General features: G+C 32.1%; 2 protein-coding genes across 2 annotated transcripts; one reads left to right on the plus strand and one right to left on the minus strand.

Moving 5' to 3' along the window:
• Nucleotides 1-9,286: 9,286 nt before the first annotated feature.
• LOC119611852 lies at nucleotides 9,287-10,416 on the minus strand. Its single transcript, XM_037967569.1, has one exon. The coding sequence runs from the start codon at nucleotides 9,544-9,546 to the stop codon at nucleotides 9,328-9,330; it is 219 nt and encodes a 72-aa protein (XP_037823497.1). The 5' UTR covers nucleotides 9,547-10,416; the 3' UTR covers nucleotides 9,287-9,327.
• A 2,268-nt stretch (nucleotides 10,417-12,684) lies between these two features.
• LOC119611850 lies at nucleotides 12,685-14,620 on the plus strand. Its single transcript, XM_037967567.1, has 4 exons — nucleotides 12,685-13,117; nucleotides 13,180-13,281; nucleotides 13,859-14,320; nucleotides 14,375-14,620. Exons 1-4 carry the CDS (start codon nucleotides 12,866-12,868, stop codon nucleotides 14,537-14,539), a joined length of 981 nt encoding a protein of 326 aa, XP_037823495.1. The 5' UTR covers nucleotides 12,685-12,865; the 3' UTR covers nucleotides 14,540-14,620.
• The last annotated feature ends 3,178 nt before the right edge of the window (nucleotides 14,621-17,798 follow it).

A 17,798-nucleotide genomic window follows, 5' to 3' on the forward strand; every position in this document is an offset into this window, starting at 1 on the left:
TTAATGTTCTTATACGACAATTTCGGTTGACGAATTCATCAAAACACGAATGTATGATTCCACTTCTTTCGGCTTTTTTAGGAGTTTCATAAAGTCGCTGTTCTATGCCAACAAGCTAACACCGTTAGGACGATCGTACGATTCAATCTCTTCCGTAGTTCCAAACAACTGATTCGGACAGTTAGGGACAAACATATAAATGGTAGGACTAATGCGGTATATATGATGCAAACTTTAAGAAAGTTGTTACTATTCCATTATTTATCCTGCGTTACAAATAGTTTGAGTAGGATGTTATGAGTCATATGAATGTTTGTGATGATGGTCATTATTATCGCTTAAGGTCAGAGGTTGTCATGGACTCTGATCATAATAAGTAGCAAATAGAATTAGAGTAGGATGGAGTAGGAGTAGAATAGAATTAGAGTAGGATGTTATGAATGCTTGTGATGATGGTCATTATTATCGCATAAGGTCAGGAGTTGTCTTGTCTGATCATAATAAGCAGCAAATTACCTGTATGTCTTTGTTGAATCAAAATATTTTGCTTAAGTTGAGTCAAAGTTTGCTCGTCACTGAGAATTTTGAGAAAACATTGTTAAATTTCTTTCCAACGGAACGATCTGGATAAGCAGTGACCTGTGAAAATATCGTGGATGTTGAAACGTAAACTTGACATTTGGGATTTCGACAAGGTCTTGAAGAAGGACTTTGTTGTCGTTTTCTGTTTTTAGCATAGAAAACATCGCAGCTAAATGGCTTCCAATTGGCATTAACAACAAGAAGGTAGGACATTCCAGACCAAGAAATAACGCACAATTTCGGCAGCAGTTCAAAATGGCCGCCTCATAACGTGCAGAACGTTCTCACTGGAATATGCTTTAGATTAAGATATTCTATATGTTGTCAGTAAGATGGAAAAAGCCATACGAACACAATTAGTTCGTTCGAAGCCATCACTGGACAAAAAATGTCCGGGATATGCGAGCTTTGGCCTGTGGAAAACAATGTGATATCCAACTGCTTGAAGATGCGACATAACTCGCCCTGATTACTATTTGGTTTGATCGGTGCAGAACGTTCTCACCCGACCACGCTTCTCTTTAGAACAAGATGTTCTTGCCACACGGAACACAATTAGTTCCTTCGAAGCGATCATTGGACAAAATATACGGGATATGATGAGCATATGGAAAAAATGTTGCTTCAACTGCTTGGAGATCACTTGATGTACTTATAATGAATAGATGTAGATAGAGAGGGACATGGATCCTCTTCAAACTCAATAGTTCATTTGTAGTGAGGACATGGTATATTAAAGCAAAATTCACGCAATGGGAACTGGTGTAAAGAATCTGCACTTGACATACTACTATTATGACCTAAGGAAAAACACCGCCAGGTGACAATGTGATCTTGAAATTGCTACACTTCTAGCTGATATAGAGTTCCAGAATTCAAACCACCACCATTGGATTAAAACAATATCGAATTCTAGAGGGATAACAAATAACTTTATGTAAATTTGGACTCTAAGGTCTCATTCAGAACGATCAAAAATGATGCCTTTCACAATTAATTCGTAACTTATTCCCCTTTTCATAGGGAATTCAAAAGTATGGCTTACACTGAACAAAAAAAACACCGTAAAAAACAAACCCCCCATAGACTCACTTACATATCTGAGAATGTATTTGTAAAACTTTGTGCAAAAAGAAAACACAGTAAAATAAAGCACACAACAAAAAACATTGTTGACAAGTTATTATAAATTGCTGGGAGAAAAAAAGAAGGCAAAGCAAATAAAGCAACAACAAATAAACAATAATACAAAAAACTCTCACTTACAGCACAATACAAAATATAAAAATAAATAAATACATACAAATTTCACAAATAAAAACAAGTATACGTACATATAAACCTACCTATGTCAGTATCTGTTCGGGAGGTACTATTTATATTCAGTTAAAAACCCTCTATTAGTTTATATTATAAGTATGTGTGAGTGTCAATTTAGCCATAAATATCCTTTAGCATTTTCGTTCAAAAATATGCAATAGAATAAAAGCAACAACAAACATGTTATTTTTAAACATATTACAGACTAGAAGAATAAGACTTTGTGACGACTCAATGACCTTCATAATCATTCAAATTATTAACTTCTACTCCGCAAAATCACAAGATATGCAAAAGAGAAAATTCTTATTGAGTGAGTGTGTATAAGTGAGAGAAAAGAGAGAAAGAACGAAAATATAAGTGTGTTTGTTTTTGTATTTATATCCTAAGCTTTTATTTCCTTTTGGCAGGGTTGCTAAGGTTGAATAATAAAGAATTCCCAAAAATATTTCAATACCAATTAAAAATTACACAAATTTTAGTGAATAATGTAAATTTTTTGAATTTTCAACTTTATGAATTAACTCTTAATAACTATCTTTGTTCTTATATCTTCCAAATAGGTGTTTTTTAAACCCCTAAAAATTGTACAAATTCTACTGAATTTGAATTCTTAACTTTTACGTAGTTTTTTTTAATCCGCCCCTAAAAAGAGAAATTTCTTGATCTGAAAACCCTTTGTAAATAAATAAAATTTCAAGTGCAAAATTTGCAGTTTATTTAAGTGTAAAGCTTTTTTATTCATATTTGCTTTGTATCACTGAATTTTAGAATGGAAATAAGAGCAAGTGAGAGAAGAAAAGCTTTTCAAAGTTATATTTAAAGTGACCAGCTAAATATTTGTTGTTTGTTCATTACATTAATTTTTATTTATAAATTTTGATTTTCCAAAGGAAACGTTAAAAATTTAAATTTAATTCAAAATTTATTAAATATTTATTTACTATCACATTCAGGAATGGAAAATTCAGTACTATTGCACTTTTTTTCAATAAATGTTGACATAGAAAATACTGTTGTGCGGAATAATTTATTTTATATAGTTCAGTTCTAGTTCAATTCTAGTTCAGTTCTAGTTCAGTTCTAGTCAGTTCTAGTTCAGTTCTAGTTCAGTTCTAGTTCAGTTCTAGTTCAGTTCTAGTTCAGTTCTAGTTCAGTTCTAGTTCAGTTCTAGTTCAGTTCTAGTTCAGTTCTAGTTCAGTTCTAGTTCAGTTCTAGTTCAGTTCTAGTTCAGTTCTAGTTCAGTTCTAGTTCAGTTCTAGTTCAGTTCTAGTTCAGTTCTAGTTCAGTTCTAGTTCAGTTCTAGTTCAGTTCTAGTTCAGTTCTAGTTCAGTTCTAGTTCAGTTCTAGTTCAGTTCTAGTTCAGTTCTAGTTCAGTTCTAGTTCAGTTCTAGTTCAGTTCTAGTTCAGTTCTAGTTCAGTTCTAGTTCAGTTCTAGTTCAGTTCTAGTTCAGTTCTAGTTCAGTTCTAGTTCAGTTCTAGTTCAGTTCTAGTTCAGTTCTAGTTCAGTTCTAGTTCAGTTCTAGTTCAGTTCTAGTTCAGTTCTAGTTCAGTTCTAGTTCAGTTCTAGTTCAGTTCTAGTTCAGTTCTAGTTCAGTTCTAGTTCAGTTCTAGTTCAGTTCTAGTTCAGTTCTAGTTCAGTAGTTCAGTTCTAGTTCAGTTCTAGTTCAGTTCTAGTTCAGTTCTAGTTCAGTTCTAGTTCAGTTCTAGTTCAGTTCTAGTTCAGTTCTAGTTCAGTTCTAGTTCAGTTCTAGTTCAGTTCTAGTCTCTAGTTCAGTTCTAGTTCAGTTCTAGTTCAGTTCTAGTTCAGTTCTAGTTCAGTTCTAGTTCAGTTCTAGTTCAGTTCTAGTTCAGTTCTAGTTCAGTTCTAGTTCAGTTCTAGTTCAGTTCTAGTTCAGTTCTAGTTCAGTTCTAGTTCAGTTCTAGTTCAGTTCTAGTTCAGTTCTAGTTCAGTTCTAGTTCAGTTCTAGTTCAGTTCTAGTTCAGTTCTTTCTAGTTCAGTTCTAGTTCAGTTCTAGTTCAGTTCTAGTTCAGTTCTAGTTCAGTTCTAGTTCAGTTCTAGTTCAGTTCTAGTTCAGTTCTAGTTCAGTTCTAGTTCAGTTCTAGTTCAGTTCTAGTTTAGTTCTAGTTCAGTTCTAGTTCAGTTCTAGTTCAGTTCTAGTTCAGTTCTAGTCAGTTCTAGTTCAGTTCTAGTTCAGTTCTAGTTCAGTTCTAGTTCAGTTCTAGTTCAGTTCTAGTTCAGTTCTAGTTCAGTTCTAGTTCAGTTCTAGTTCAGTTCTAGTTCAGTTCTAGTTCAGTTCTAGTTCAGTTCTAGTTCAGTTCAGTTCTAGTTCTAGTTCAGTTCTAGTTCAGTTCTAGTTCAGTTCTAGTTCAGTTCTAGTTCAGTTCTAGTTCAGTTCTAGTTCAGTTCTAGTTCAGTTCTAGTTCAGTTCTAGTTCAGTTCTAGTTCAGTTCTAGTTCAGTTCTAGTTCAGTTCTAGTTCAGTTCTAGTTCAGTTCTAGTTCAGTTCTAGTTCAGTTCTAGTTCAGTTCTAGTTCAGTTCTAGTTCAGTTCTAGTTCAGTTCTAGTTCAGTTCTAGTTCAGTTCTAGTTCAGTTCTAGTTCAGTTCTAGTTCAGTTCTAGTTCAGTTCTAGTTCAGTTCTAGTTCAGTTCTAGTTCAGTTCTAGTTCAGTTCTAGTTCAGTTCTAGTTCAGTCTAGTTCAGTTCTAGTTCAGTTCTAGTTCAGTTCTAGTTCAGTTCTAGTTCAGTTCTAGTTCAGTTCTAGTTCAGTTCTAGTTCAGTTCTAGTTCAGTTCTAGTTCAGTTCTAGTTAGTTCAGTTCTAGTTCAGTTCTAGTTCAGTTCTAGTTCAGTTCTAGTTCAGTTCTAGTTCAGTTCTAGTTCAGTTCTAGTTCAGTTCTAGTTCAGTTCTAGTTCAGTTCTAGTTCAGTTCTAGTTCAGTTCTAGTTCAGTTCTAGTTCAGTTCTAGTTCAGTTCTAGTTCAGTTCTAGTCAGTTCTAGTTCAGTTCTAGTTGGTTCTACTTCAGTTCTAGTTGAGTTCTACTTCAGTTCTAGTTCAGTTCTAGTTCAGTTCTAGTTCAGTTCTAGTTCAGTTCTAGTTCAGTTCTAGTTCAGTTCTAGTTCAGTTCTAGTTAGTTTAGTTGTTCAGTTCTGGGTTTTATGCTGCGTAGACTGGACATTAATTCTGCACCCACTGCTTATGGATCTGTGTAGTAAAATAGGATGAGAAAAAAGACACTTTATTCTACAAAGAGCATTAGAAAGCCAACCTGAATAGTCGATTACTATAACAATGCCTCATTCACTCCTTCAATATATTCAAAAGATGAAAATGGTGGAGTTTAGTGCTGAAAAGCCCATGTAATTTATATCAAGAAAAACATTTTATATATCCTGGCGCTTCAATTTAATTATTTTAATGCATGATGACAATTTCGAAAAACAATTTTCGTCAATAATTATTTGTTTTAACAAATTTAAATGCTGTTTACCAATATATAATTATATGCTCCTAATATATAATTTATTGCTAATATACTCGTCGTGATTACAGCACTTTATTAATAGATAATTTCATTTGTTTTTATTTTTTTCAATTTACTTTGTAATACATTACAGGTGATTTTTTTTAAATTAATTATTTATACTGTTAAATACGTAGTTTTTTTTAATCCGCCCCTAAAAAGAGAAATTTCTTGATCTGAAAACCCTTTGTAAATAAATAAAATTTCAAGTGCAAAATTGCAGTTTATTTAAGTGTAAAAGCTTTTTATTCATATTTGCTTTGTATCACTGAATTTTAGAATGGAAATAAGAGCAAGTGAGAGAAGAAAAGCTTTTCAAAGTTATATTTAAAAGTGACCAGCTAAATATTTGTTGTTTGTTCATTACATTAATTTTTATTTATAAATTTTGATTTTCCAAAGGAAACGTTAAAAATTTAAATTTTAATTCAAAATTTATTAAATATTTATTTACTATCACATTCAGGAATGGAAAATTCAGTACTATTGCACTTTTTTCAATAAATGTTGACATAGAAAATACTGTTGTGCGGAATAATTTATTTTATATAGTTCAGTTCTAGTTCAATTCTAGTTCAGTTCTAGTTCAGTTCTAGTTCAGTTCTAGTTCAGTTCTAGTTCAGTTCTAGTTCAGTTCTAGTTCAGTTCTAGTTCAGTTCTAGTTCAGTTCTAGTTCAGTTCTAGTTCAGTTCTAGTTCAGTTCTAGTTCAGTTCTAGTTCAGTTCTAGTTCAGTTCTAGTTCAGTTCTAGTTCAGTTCTAGTTCAGTTCTAGTTCAGTTCTAGTTCAGTTCTAGTTCAGTTCTAGTTCAGTTCTAGTTCAGTTCTAGTTCAGTTCTAGTTCAGTTCTAGTTCAGTTCTAGTTCAGTTCTAGTTCAGTTCTAGTTCAGTTCTAGTTCAGTTCTAGTTCAGTTCTAGTTCAGTTCTAGTTCAGTTCTAGTTCAGTTCTAGTTCAGTTCTAGTTCAGTTCTAGTTCAGTTCTAGTTCAGTTCTAGTTCAGTTCTAGTTCAGTTCTAGTTCAGTTCTAGTTCAGTTCTAGTTCAGTTCTAGTTCAGTTCTAGTTCAGTTCTAGTTCAGTTCTAGTTCAGTTCTAGTTCAGTTCTAGTTCAGTCTAGTTCAGTTCTAGTTCAGTTCTAGTTCAGTTCTAGTTCAGTTCTAGTTCAGTTCTAGTTCAGTTCTAGTTCAGTTCTAGTTCAGTTCTAGTTCAGTTCTAGTTCAGTTCTAGTTCAGTTCTAGTTCAGTTCTAGTTCAGTTCTAGTTCAGTTCTAGTCAGTTCTAGTTCAGTTCTAGTTCAGTTCTAGTTCAGTTCTAGTTCAGTTCTAGTTCAGTTCTAGTTCAGTTCTAGTTCAGTTCTAGTTCAGTTCTAGTTCAGTTCTAGTTCAGTTCTAGTTCAGTTCTAGTTCAGTTCTAGTTCAGTTCTAGTTCAGTTCTAGTTCAGTTCTAGTTCAGTTCTAGTTCAGTTCTAGTTCAGTTCTAGTTCAGTTCTAGTTCAGTTCTAGTTCAGTTCTAGTTCAGTTCTAGTTCAGTTTCTAGTTCAGTTCTAGTTCAGTTCTAGGTCGTGTTCTAGTTTCATTCTAGTTCAGTTCTAGTTCAGATTCATAGTTCAGTTCTAGTTCAATTTCTAGTTGCAGTTCTAGTTCAGCTTCTAGTTCAGTTCTAGTTTCCAGTTTCTAGTTCATTTCTAGTTCAGTTCTAGCTTCAGTTCTAGTTCTAAGTCTAGTCAGTTCTAGTTCAGTTCTGTTCAGTTCTAGTTTCAGTCTAGTTTCAGTTCTAGTTCCAGTTCTTAGTTCAGGTTCTAGTTCAGGTTCTAGTTCAGTTCTAGTTCAGTTCTAGTTCAGTTTCTAGTTCAGGTTCTAGTTCAGTTCTAGTTCAGGTTCTAGGTTCAGTTCTAGTTCAGTTCTAGTTCAGTTTCTAGGTCAGTTCTAGGTTTCAGTTCTGTTCAGTTCTAGTTCAGTTCTAGTCAGTTCTAGTTCAGTTTCGAGTTCAGTTTTCTAGTTCCAGTTCTAGTCAGTTCTAGTTCAGTTCTAGTTCAGTCTAGTTCAGTTCTAGTTCAGTTCTGTAAGTTCTAGTCTAGTTTAAGTTCTAGTTGCAGTTCTAGTTCAGTTCTAGTTTCAGTTTCTAGTTCAGTTCTAGTTCAGTTCTAGTTCAGTTCTAGTTCAGTTCTAGTTCAGTTCTAGTTCAGTTCTAGTTCAGTTCTAGTTCAGTTCTAGTTCAGTTCTAGTTCAGTTCTAGTTCAGTTCTAGTTCAGTTCTAGTTCAGTTCTAGTTCAGTTCTAGTTCAGTTCTAGTTCAGTTCTAGTTCAGTTCTAGTTCAGTTCTAGTTCAGTTCTAGTTCAGTTCTAGTTCAGTTCTAGTTCAGTTCTAGTTCAGTTCTAGTTCAGTTCTAGTTCAGTTCTAGTTCAGTTCTAGTTCAGTTCTAGTTCAGTTCTAGTTCAGTTCTAGTTCAGTTCTAGTTCAGTTCTAGTTCAGTTCTAGTTCAGTTCTAGTTCAGTTCTAGTTCAGTTCTAGTTGAGTTCTAGTTCAGTTCTAGTTCAGTTCTAGTTCAGTTCTAGTTCAGTTCTAGTTCAGTTCTAGTTCAGTTCTAGTTCAGTTCTAGTTCAGTTCTAGTTCAGTTCTAGTTCAGTTCTAGTTCAGTTCTAGTTCAGTTCTAGTTCAGTTCTAGTTCAGTTCTAGTTCAGTTCTAGTTCAGTTCTAGTTCAGTTCTAGTTCAGTTCTAGTTCAGTTCTAGTTCAGTTCTAGTTCAGTTCTAGTTCAGTTCTAGTTCAGTTCTAGTTCTAGTTGAGTTCTACTTCAGTTCTAGTTCAGTTCTAGTTCAGTTCTAGTTCAGTTCTAGTTCAGTTCTAGTTCAGTTCTAGTTCAGTTCTAGTTCAGTTCTAGTTAGTTTAGTTGTTCAGTTCTGGGTTTTATGCTGCGTAGACTGGACATTAATTCTGCACCCACTGCTTATGGATCTGTGTAGTAAAATAGGATGAGAAAAAAGACACTTTATTCTACAAAGAGCATTAGAAAGCCAACCTGAAATAGTCGATTACTATAACAATGCCTCATTCACTCCTTCAATATATTCAAAAGATGAAAATGGTGGAGTTTAGTGCTGAAAAGCCCATGTAATTTATATCAAGAAAAACATTTTATATATCCTGGCGCTTCAATTTAATTATTTTAATGCATGATGACAATTTCGAAAAACAATTTTCGTCAATAATTATTTGTTTTAACAAATTTAAATGCTGTTTACCAATATATAATTATATGCTCCTAATATATAATTTATTGCTAATATACTCGTCGTGATTACAGCACTTTATTAATAGATAATTTAATTTGTTTTTATTTTTTTCAATTTACTTTGTAATACATTACAGGTGATTTTTTTTTAAATTAATTATTTATACTGTTAAATACATGGTATATACACAAAGTATTATAAAATAAAAACCATTTAATATAAACAACATAATTAGATGTGGGTTTATTTTTAAAAATTTTATCTATAAAATATTGAATTATTGATTATTTTCTTGTTAGATATGTTATTTTTCAGTGCTTTTATTTTGTGTTTAGTGTTTGTTATTTTAAAACCGTCAAGCTACTTTGATGATGATAATAATGATGTCTTTAGCAGGTTTTAAATATACCTCATCGATATAAAAAGGATAGAAAATATAAAAGCAGCATGTGCTTGCCTGGTATAGCCAAGCACATGCTGCTGGGTAAAGTGAGTAAAAGGATGTCTGCTAAATTGCTACATCCATTTAGGAATTTAGACATGTATACACACAACAATTCAACTACTTAGATAAATAACCACATTTACAAGTAGTAGATACTTAAATTCAAACTTACTATGTCCTCTTCCGGTATAGTGGTACAAGATGTACGTGTATAACGTGGTCTATTTACCACATCAAAACTGTAACGATGCTCCTCTAATGGGGGGCACATGATCATCATGATTATGATGTGTTAGACTATTACGCTGTGCCATACGAGCAGCCAGTTGGGCGCCACCATCCGAAAAAGAACGTATACGTATGACACCGTTGTCATCGGTGGTTAATGAAATGGCCTTAAAACGATCAACAACAGCCGTTTGGATTTGATTAACATTCATGGAATTTCCCATGTTGTTAAGACTTTTATTTTTTTCTTTACGTAATCAAATGCAAAGTTTTTTATGAGTTTTTACGAACTTATTTGATTTCCGGTTTACGAGTTTTACAAATACATATGCATAGATAAGTTTTTCGAAGAGAAATAATTAATAAAGGTTTGGCAAATATAGAAAGATCGATTAACACAAGCATCAATAGATTTGATTCTTTCGCAAAATGGAATGCGAATTTTAACAATAAATAATAATAAATATGTATATAAAAAGATTAACTACAACAACAACACTACCGCACTTGGCCAGGATAAAAAGAAAACTGAACCTCCTCTCTGAATACAACTTTGCATGACCAGACACAACAAATAGTAGCAACAAAAACGTAAGCAGTATCGCTACTTTAAATAAAAAACCATGCAGTTCGGGAAGGTTGTTTAGAACAAATTAAAACATTAGTTATTTGTCAAATTTTCACTGCTATTACAAAAGGACGATTCTGTTATGCTAAATTGCTACTTTATGTACAGCATAGAAAATATGCATGTTTCGATGTCCCAAAAGGATGCATCAGCTCCTTTAAAACTGCTGGAATCTATATGGAGTTTGATTGTGAGTGTGCATGTGTTTAAGTATGTATTGGTTGGTATTCAACAGGCTGTTTATAATGACGTTTGCTTGTTTGTCTCATTTTGTTTGAGGATGTAGAACTGATTGAAACATATTCATACACTTACACATACATACCGAATAGAAGGACGTAACAAATACATTTGTAAACGATTTAACGGCGTAATTTTATATGTTCTAGTTCAGTTCTAGTTCAATTCTAGTTCAGTTCTAGTTCAGTTCTAGTTCAGTTCTAGTTCAGTTCTAGTTCAGTTCTAGTTCAGTTCTAGTTCAGTTCTAGTTCAGTTCTAGTTCAGTTCTAGTTCAGTTCTAGTTCAGTTCTAGTTCAGTTCTAGTTCAGTTCTAGTTCAGTTCTAGTTCAGTTCTAGTTCAGTTCTAGTTCAGTTCTAGTTCAGTTCTAGTTCAGTTCTAGTTCAGTTCTAGTTCAGTTCTAGTGCAGTTCTAGTTCAGTTCTAGTTCAGTTCTGTTCAGTTATAGTTCAGTTCTAGTTCAGTTCTAGTTCAGTTCTAGTTCAGTTCTAGTTCAGCTCTAGTTCAGCTCTAGTTCAGTTCTAGTTCAGTTCTAGTTCTAGTTCAGTTCTAGTTCCGTTCTAGTTCAGTTCTAGTTCGTTCTAGTTCAGTTCTAGTTCAGTTCTAGTTCAGTTCTAGTTCAGTTCTAGTTCAGTTCTAGTTCAGTTCTAGTTCAGTTCTAGTTCAGTTCTAGTTCAGTTCTAGTTCAGTTCTAGTCAGTTCTAGTTCAGTTCTAGTTCAGTTCTAGTTCAGTTTCTAGTTCAGTTCTAGTTCAGTTCTAGTTCAGTTCTAGTTTCAGTTCTTAGTTCAGTTCTAGTTCAGTTCTAGTTTCATGTTCTAGTTCTGTTCTAGTTCTGTTCTAGTTCTGTTCTAGTTCTGTTCTAGTTATGTTCTAGTTCTGGTCTAGTTCTGTTCTAGTTCTGTCTAGTTTCTGTTCTAGTTCTGTTCTAGTTCTGTTCTAGTTCTGTTCTGTTCTAGTTCTGTTCTAGTTCTGTTCTAGTTTGTTCTAGTTCTGTTCTAGTTCGTTTGTTCTAGTTCTGTTCTAGTTCTGTTCTAGTTCTGTTCTAGTTCTGTTCTAGTTCTTGTTCTGTTCTGTTCTAGTTCTGTTCTAGTTCTGTTCTAGTTCTGTTCAGTTCTGTTCTGTTCTGTTCTGTTCTGTTCTGTTCTGTTCTGTTATGTTCTGTTTGTCTGTTCTGTTCTAGTTCTGTTCTGTTCTAGTTTCTGTTCTAGTTCTGTTCTAGTTCTGTTCTAGTTCTGTTCTAGTTCTGTTCTAGTTCTGTTCTAGTTCTGTTCTAGTTCTGTTCTAGTTCTGTTCTAGTTCTGTTCTAGTTCTGTTCTAGTTCTGTTCTAGTTCTGTTCTAGTTCTGTTCTAGTTCTGTTCTAGTTCTGTTCTAGTTCTGTTCTAGTTCTGTTCTAGTTCTGTTCTAGTTCTGTTCTAGTTCTGTTCTAGTTCTGTTCTAGTTCTGTCTAGTTCTGTTCTAGTTCTGTTCTAGTTCTGTTCTAGTTCTGTTCTAGTTCTGTTCTAGTTCTGTTCTAGTTCTAGTTCTGTTCTAGTTCTGTTCTAGTTCTGTCTAGTTCTGTTCTAGTTCTGTTCTAGTTCGTTTCTAGTTCTGTTCTAGTTCTTGTTCTAGTTCTGTTCTAGTTCTGTTCTAGTTCTGTTCTAGTTTCTGTTCTAGTTCTGTTCTAGTTCTGTTCTAGTTCTATTCTAGTTCTGTTCTAGTTCTGTTCTAGTTCTGTTTCTAGTTCTGTTCTAGTTCTGTTCTAGTTCTGTTCTAGTTCTGTTCTAGTTCTGTTCTAGTTCTGTCTAGTTCTGTTCTAGTTCTGTTCTAGGTCTATTCTAGTTCTGTTCTAGTTCTGTTCTAGTTCTGTTCTAGTTCTGTTCTAGTTCTGTTCTAGTTCTGTTCTAGTTCTGTTCTAGTTCAGTTATGTTCTGTTCTAGTTCTGTTTTAGTTCTGTTCTAGTTCTATTTGTCGGCCCGTCAATTAAGGACTCAATGTAAACTGTAAGCATTACTGTTTATTTTGTTAGTTTCGCATTAGGTCGATTCGTTTGGTTAGGTGGATGAATAGGTGGCACGTCGGTTGGTTGTTTTGTACGTTTGACTGGTTGATAAGTAGAATTTTTAAAATGTTTTGTTATTTATGTCAAAAAGGGTCTTGTTATGATGTGGATTCTCCACAGTTTATTACTTTATACTTTTTTACAAATTTACACACATTTATATACATTTATGGGTTGTTGGACAACTATGCTATGGACAATATTTTTCTTGTACAAAATAATCAGCCTTGTTGAGTATTTGATTGGGTGCTAATAGTCAAACAACTACATACATTTAAAAAAAAAAAAAAGGTTGTGAATTTTCACACATACTTTAGGGACATTTGGGGGGTATTTTGTAGAGTGTTGAAGCTCCAAAATTTTTTAAATTTATTTCTCCAGTCCAGAATGCACTAAGTATTACATCATGCTCCAGTCGAACCCAATGTATCATGTCAAAAAAACTTTTGATAATTAACAAATTGTTTTTATTTTTATCCAAGTTCACAAAGTTTTTAAATTCTTTCAAAATTAAAGAAAATTTTAGTGAAAGTTAATTGTGATTTTTTTTAAAACAAAAATATATTATTTATCTTAAATTTTTAGTTTAGTATATTAGTGATAAAAATTTGCGATTTATTTTTGTTTGACATAACAAAATGGCAAGTGGAATAGTTTGTGGTCGCCCTATGTCTGGAAGAGGACGACGATCGCAACGTCGTCGTTCAGGAGGACGTCGTTCGGGTGGACGTTGTCTAAAACCAGGTCCAGTGGGGCGTAATCCTTATTTAAATTTCTTAAGGAAATTTCGTAAAGAAAATTGTGGCTTATCGCCCATTGAAACAATTCAGGAGGGAGCTAAAGAGTGGAAACGTCTGAAGAAAGAGGACAGATTAAAGTTTATAGAAGAAGTAAGTGTGATGGGTTTTACTAAGAAAATAGTAATTTCTGATATTGTTTTTTTTACCAAAAGGCATTTTATGCGCCCAAGCGAAGAAGGCAAAGCAATATGTCAAGCAGAGGACGAACCTCAAGACGTCGCACTTCCCGAAGAGCTGGGCGATCAAGAGGTCGTGTGTGTTAATTGTATAAATTTAGTTTAAATAAAAATTTATAATTTTGTTGAAGTGTGAATTGGTTTGTGTTGACAAGATTATTGCAAATAAATTACTCTTTAATTGGAAAACGAATTTTGGAAATATGAAATGATGGTTTTATTTAAAATAAGTTGGAATCGTTTTCCTCTCAATGGAATTCGAAGGGAAAATCACCCGTGAGGGGAACTGCTCTTAAAGATCTGGTTGTGGTCTTTTGATAGAAGCTTTTAGTGGTTTTTGCTTTTAAATTCACTCGTTTGCTTGAAGAACTAATACATTCAAAGTCCTATCCTAAGAAACTTAAATATCCTGTAAATCAATTTAAATTTTCTTAATAAAATCTAAAATTTAGAAAGCTTCTGATGGTTCTTGGTTTCATTGTTCAAATTTCTGCAAATTCTTTTAAAATCAAACCTATCGGTAGGACTATGTATATTCGAAGGACGATAAAACGGAAGATCACTTTTATGAAATTAAAATTAAACTTTCTTTTTTAATTATTTTTAAAATAAAAATTCTAGCTTTGTTTTAAAATTCAATCAAATTTTATAGAACATAAACAAATCAAATTTAATTTTGTGGAAAACTTTTCGAATTTTCTTTTTTTTGGTTTTTGAAAATATAAAATTTTGTGTAGCAAAAATTGGCGCCATACAGTCATATTTTGAAAAACCTAATGCCAATGTGTGTGAAAATATTAACGCTCCGCCAACAACCGTTCCCACACACATAACAATGGCACAATGTACACCGCGTAAAACTACAAGAATGGCTAGAAGAGGCAGAAGTGCCCAATGTCCAAGAGCCTGTCCCACACCAACGACACCACAATCTGTGGCTGCACCAGCAGCAGCTCGTTGTCTACGACCAGGTCCGGTTCAACGTAATCCATTTTTGAATTTCTTACGTGAATATAGGAAAACCTGTTGTGGTTTAACGGCAATTGAAACAGTGCGTCAGGGTGCAAAAGCATGGAAAAATTTATCAAATGAAGAGAAACAACGTTATATAGTAGAGGTAAGTGATTGAATATTTTGGTGTAGGTTTGACTAAATTTTCTGTTTTTAATAGGCTTTTTATGCTCCCAAGCGCCGCAGACGTTTAGGGGCTATGTGTGGTCCAGTTGGCCGTCGCACTCGTCGTGCTGGTAGAGTGTCAAAGCGTAGTCGTTCGGCTATGTCACGTAGAGCTAGATCTGGAAAATCAGGTTCACGTCGTAGGTCTAAGGTGTGTTAGTTTGTGTTCTAGACTTTCTTTTAAAAGTGGTTTGTGCAAGTTGTAAATTTATTGTGAAATAAAAATTTGTTAAAAATTTAAGAAAAAATATTTTAAAATCATCCAATTATTTTTAAACTTAAAAAGTTATTTTATAAAAAGCTTTATAAACTCTTTAAAAAGTTTTCTAAGCTTTTTCTGCAAAAAGCTGTTTAAACTTTTTCTATAAAAACTTTCTGAGCCTTTTCTGTAAAAAGCTTTTTAAGCTTTTTCTATAAAAATTTCTGAGACTTTTTTAAACATTTTTCATTTTAAGTTTTTTTTTTCAGCAAAATGATTTCTGAGCTTTTTCTGTAAAAAGCTTTCTAAGCTTTTTTCTCTAAAACGTTTTAAAGTTTTGTTTTTCTCTAAAGTTTTTTTTTTCTTTCTGTAAAAAAGTTTTAAGAATTTTCTGTAAAAGAGCTTTTTTAGACTTTTCTGTAAAAACTTTTTAACACTTCTATAAAAAGCTTTCTAAGCATTTCTTTAAAACGCTTTCCAAGAATTTTCTGTTTAAAAAAAAACTTTTTAAGACTTTTCTGTAAAAGCTTTTTAAGGCTTTTATATTAAAAGCTTTCTATTTTTTCTTTAAAATGCTTTCCAAGAAGTTTCTATAAAAAGCTTTCTAAAGTTTTTCTGTAAAAAAGGCTTCCAAGCTCTTTCTGTCTTTTGACTTGTCCAGCGTTTTCATAATAGGCTCAAAGTTTTTTCATTATAAAAATGATTTTATTTTATTAAAAATAAGCTTTTTAGCACTGAACAACAAACTGAACAGTGTTCAGTGGATGGTCAGTGTTCAGTGCTTTTTAGAAACAATTTTTGTATGTTTGTTGTAGCTTTTGAATCATTTTTATAAAAAAAACTTTTAGTATTTTATAGAAATATTTAGCAGCTCTTATTAAATTTTTTTGTTAAAAGTTTTCAAAGCTTTATTAAAAAGCACTTTTGTAGATATTTTTCATTAACAGCTTTTATAAAAAACTGTTTTGTTAAAAGTTAAAAAAAGCTGTTGAAGCTTTTATAAATAAACTTTTGAATCAAAAGTTTTATAAAAAAAAGTTTTCTAATTTTTTTTTTTTTTTTTTTTTTTTGAAAATTATCGTTGAAAAGCTTTTTGCAAAAAATTCTCGATTATTTTAGAAAATTTTTCAGTGAAAATGTTTTTCTAAAAAAATTTTTTTTTTAAATCGTTTTTAGAAAATTTAATTTTTTTTAAATTTCGACGACAATTTTGCATTAAACATTTCATTAAATAATGTGAATTATTTTGCGAAATTAAAACTGAATTTTTCTGAAATTTAACGCGTTACCCTCGTATAGCAAATGTTGATATTTCCCCTTGAAATCTATAAATTCCAATTGGAAATTTCATAAAACAAAGTAATATTCTATAAAAAATAATAATTTCACAATAATAACTCCTCCACACTTACCTTTTCTAATTTTTGAAAATACTGTCGCAAAAACTGTATGGGATTTTCGGGGCGACTGACGCACAGCTGTACAATGCAATCCTTGAGAACACGTTGTATACCATGAGATTGTATATAATTTTCGCATTCGCGTAAACTTTGTTGTTCCTCCAAAGTGTTGGCCATGTTGGAAAACATGTAGCAGTTGGAATAGCAGTAGAGTAGGAGCTGCTGTCAAATACTTTAGCGCAAACAAGCAACAATTACCAAATAGTTCAAGTATATAAAATTTCCTCTATTAGTGCGTGTGTACTTGAAAAGTAATTGGTTATAATGACTTATGTATGTCCTTTCGCTTCTAGCTGAGGAGGTTGTGGAGCAGTTAACCAAACCTACGACAGCAATAATAAAAGCTAAAAGAAATAACAGCAGCAGCAGCCCAACACAGCACCTACACTCTACCACTATTTTCTTGGGTTTTTTAAGACTATAAATATGAAAAATTTAATTTTTTCTGTAGCTCCTTTTTTTCTTTTTCCAGCAAGTAGCAACTACGACGCACTTTGTGCCATTTATAAAAACAAAATAATTAAATTTCAAAGTCTTGGCTTAAATTCACTTTTAAATGATATTTTCTCTTAATTCACTATAAAATTTATATGATATTTGTTTAATTATTATAAATTTTCTTAATTAAACACTTTTATTTTTTTCGTTTTTTATCACTTTTGCTCTACTACCACCACCTTTTTTCACGATTTTTCTACTTGGATTTTTGACGGCCTTTTTTCTTTTTTGTAGTCTCTTTGTTCTGCTCTTGTGTAAAATTTCTTTTTCACTTCGAAATTTTGTTTATTTGTGGTAATTTTATGTTATTGTTAAAGTAATATGTTTAAATATTTGTTTATTTATAAAATTAATAAATAAATTACACACTTGTTTTATTAAGAATTAAATCTATTAATTGGTTTTTTTCACTGTGTTTTCTTTTCTGCTTCTAATCCGTCTACGATTTTTTGTAATTCCCTTTTGGTGTTGATTTTGCAATGTTACAAAGGAAAAGGAGAAACAGAGAAGAAATGTCAGAAATGAAATTTGAGAATGACAACAACACAAAATGAACATTACAGCGGTTGATTTTGTATAAATGTTTATGTAAATGAGCAGTGCTTTTCTAACTGTATATTTATATGCTACAGTGAAGAAAATTAATAGAAATGCTTAAATATATGATTGTTAGTAAATTTACATTATCAAACAAGTATTATCATCTGTCAAAATTTGGTTTAAAAGAGAAGAAATGGTATAGTGTAAACGCAAAAATTATAAATAATACGATTTTTATTTTGATTTTAAAAATGCAGAGAGAATTTCATTTGATTTTTTTTAATACGTAAAGTCGTACGTAAAATCTTATAGTATATAGGCACTTTAAAATTCAAAAAATTTTGATCAAAATCTACTCGAAATTAAAAAATTTCTCATGAATTTCGATAATTTAATAATCTAAAAGACTTTTTATTCTGACTACAAATATCTCAAAAAAAGTTTCGCTGTATTTTAGTTTATAAAAATCATATCAAAATTCTACTATTCCATATAATCTTACTTTGATTTCTAAATTAAAATAATGTCATTGTTTCTGTCAACAGCGGTTGATTTTTTTCTACAATGTGGCAACATTTATGCTTTTAACAACTCTGTTTTTATTCCATCGTGAAATTTGCTGTTAACGACCGATATAAAAGGGTGGAAAACTATAGAAATTGTATATTAAAAAATACAAACATTTTGTCAATTTCAAATCGATTAGTTTTTAAAAATAAAAT

This window comes from Lucilia sericata, unplaced genomic scaffold (assembly GCF_015586225.1).
Source record: "Lucilia sericata isolate MDLA Ls3-8-SP2 unplaced genomic scaffold, ASM1558622v1 Contig001548F_arrow, whole genome shotgun sequence".
Lineage (NCBI taxonomy): Eukaryota > Metazoa > Arthropoda > Insecta > Diptera > Calliphoridae > Lucilia > Lucilia sericata.

What these genes read in the sequence shown, in the direction of transcription:
- LOC119611852 (XM_037967569.1), bottom strand. Translation starts at nt 9,546, where the DNA reads ATGGGAAATTCCATGAATGTTAATCAAATCCAAACGGCTGTTGTTGAT.
- LOC119611850 (XM_037967567.1), top strand. Translation starts at nt 12,866, where the DNA reads ATGGCAAGTGGAATAGTTTGTGGTCGCCCTATGTCTGGAAGAGGACGA. An exon ending in GATTAAAGTTTATAGAAGAA is followed by an intron (nt 13,118 to 13,179) that starts GTAAGTGTGATG and finishes TTTTACCAAAAG; the next exon opens with GCATTTTATGCGCCCAAGCG. An exon ending in CTGGGCGATCAAGAGGTCGT is followed by an intron (nt 13,282 to 13,858) that starts GTGTGTTAATTG and finishes ATTTTATAGAAC; the next exon opens with ATAAACAAATCAAATTTAAT.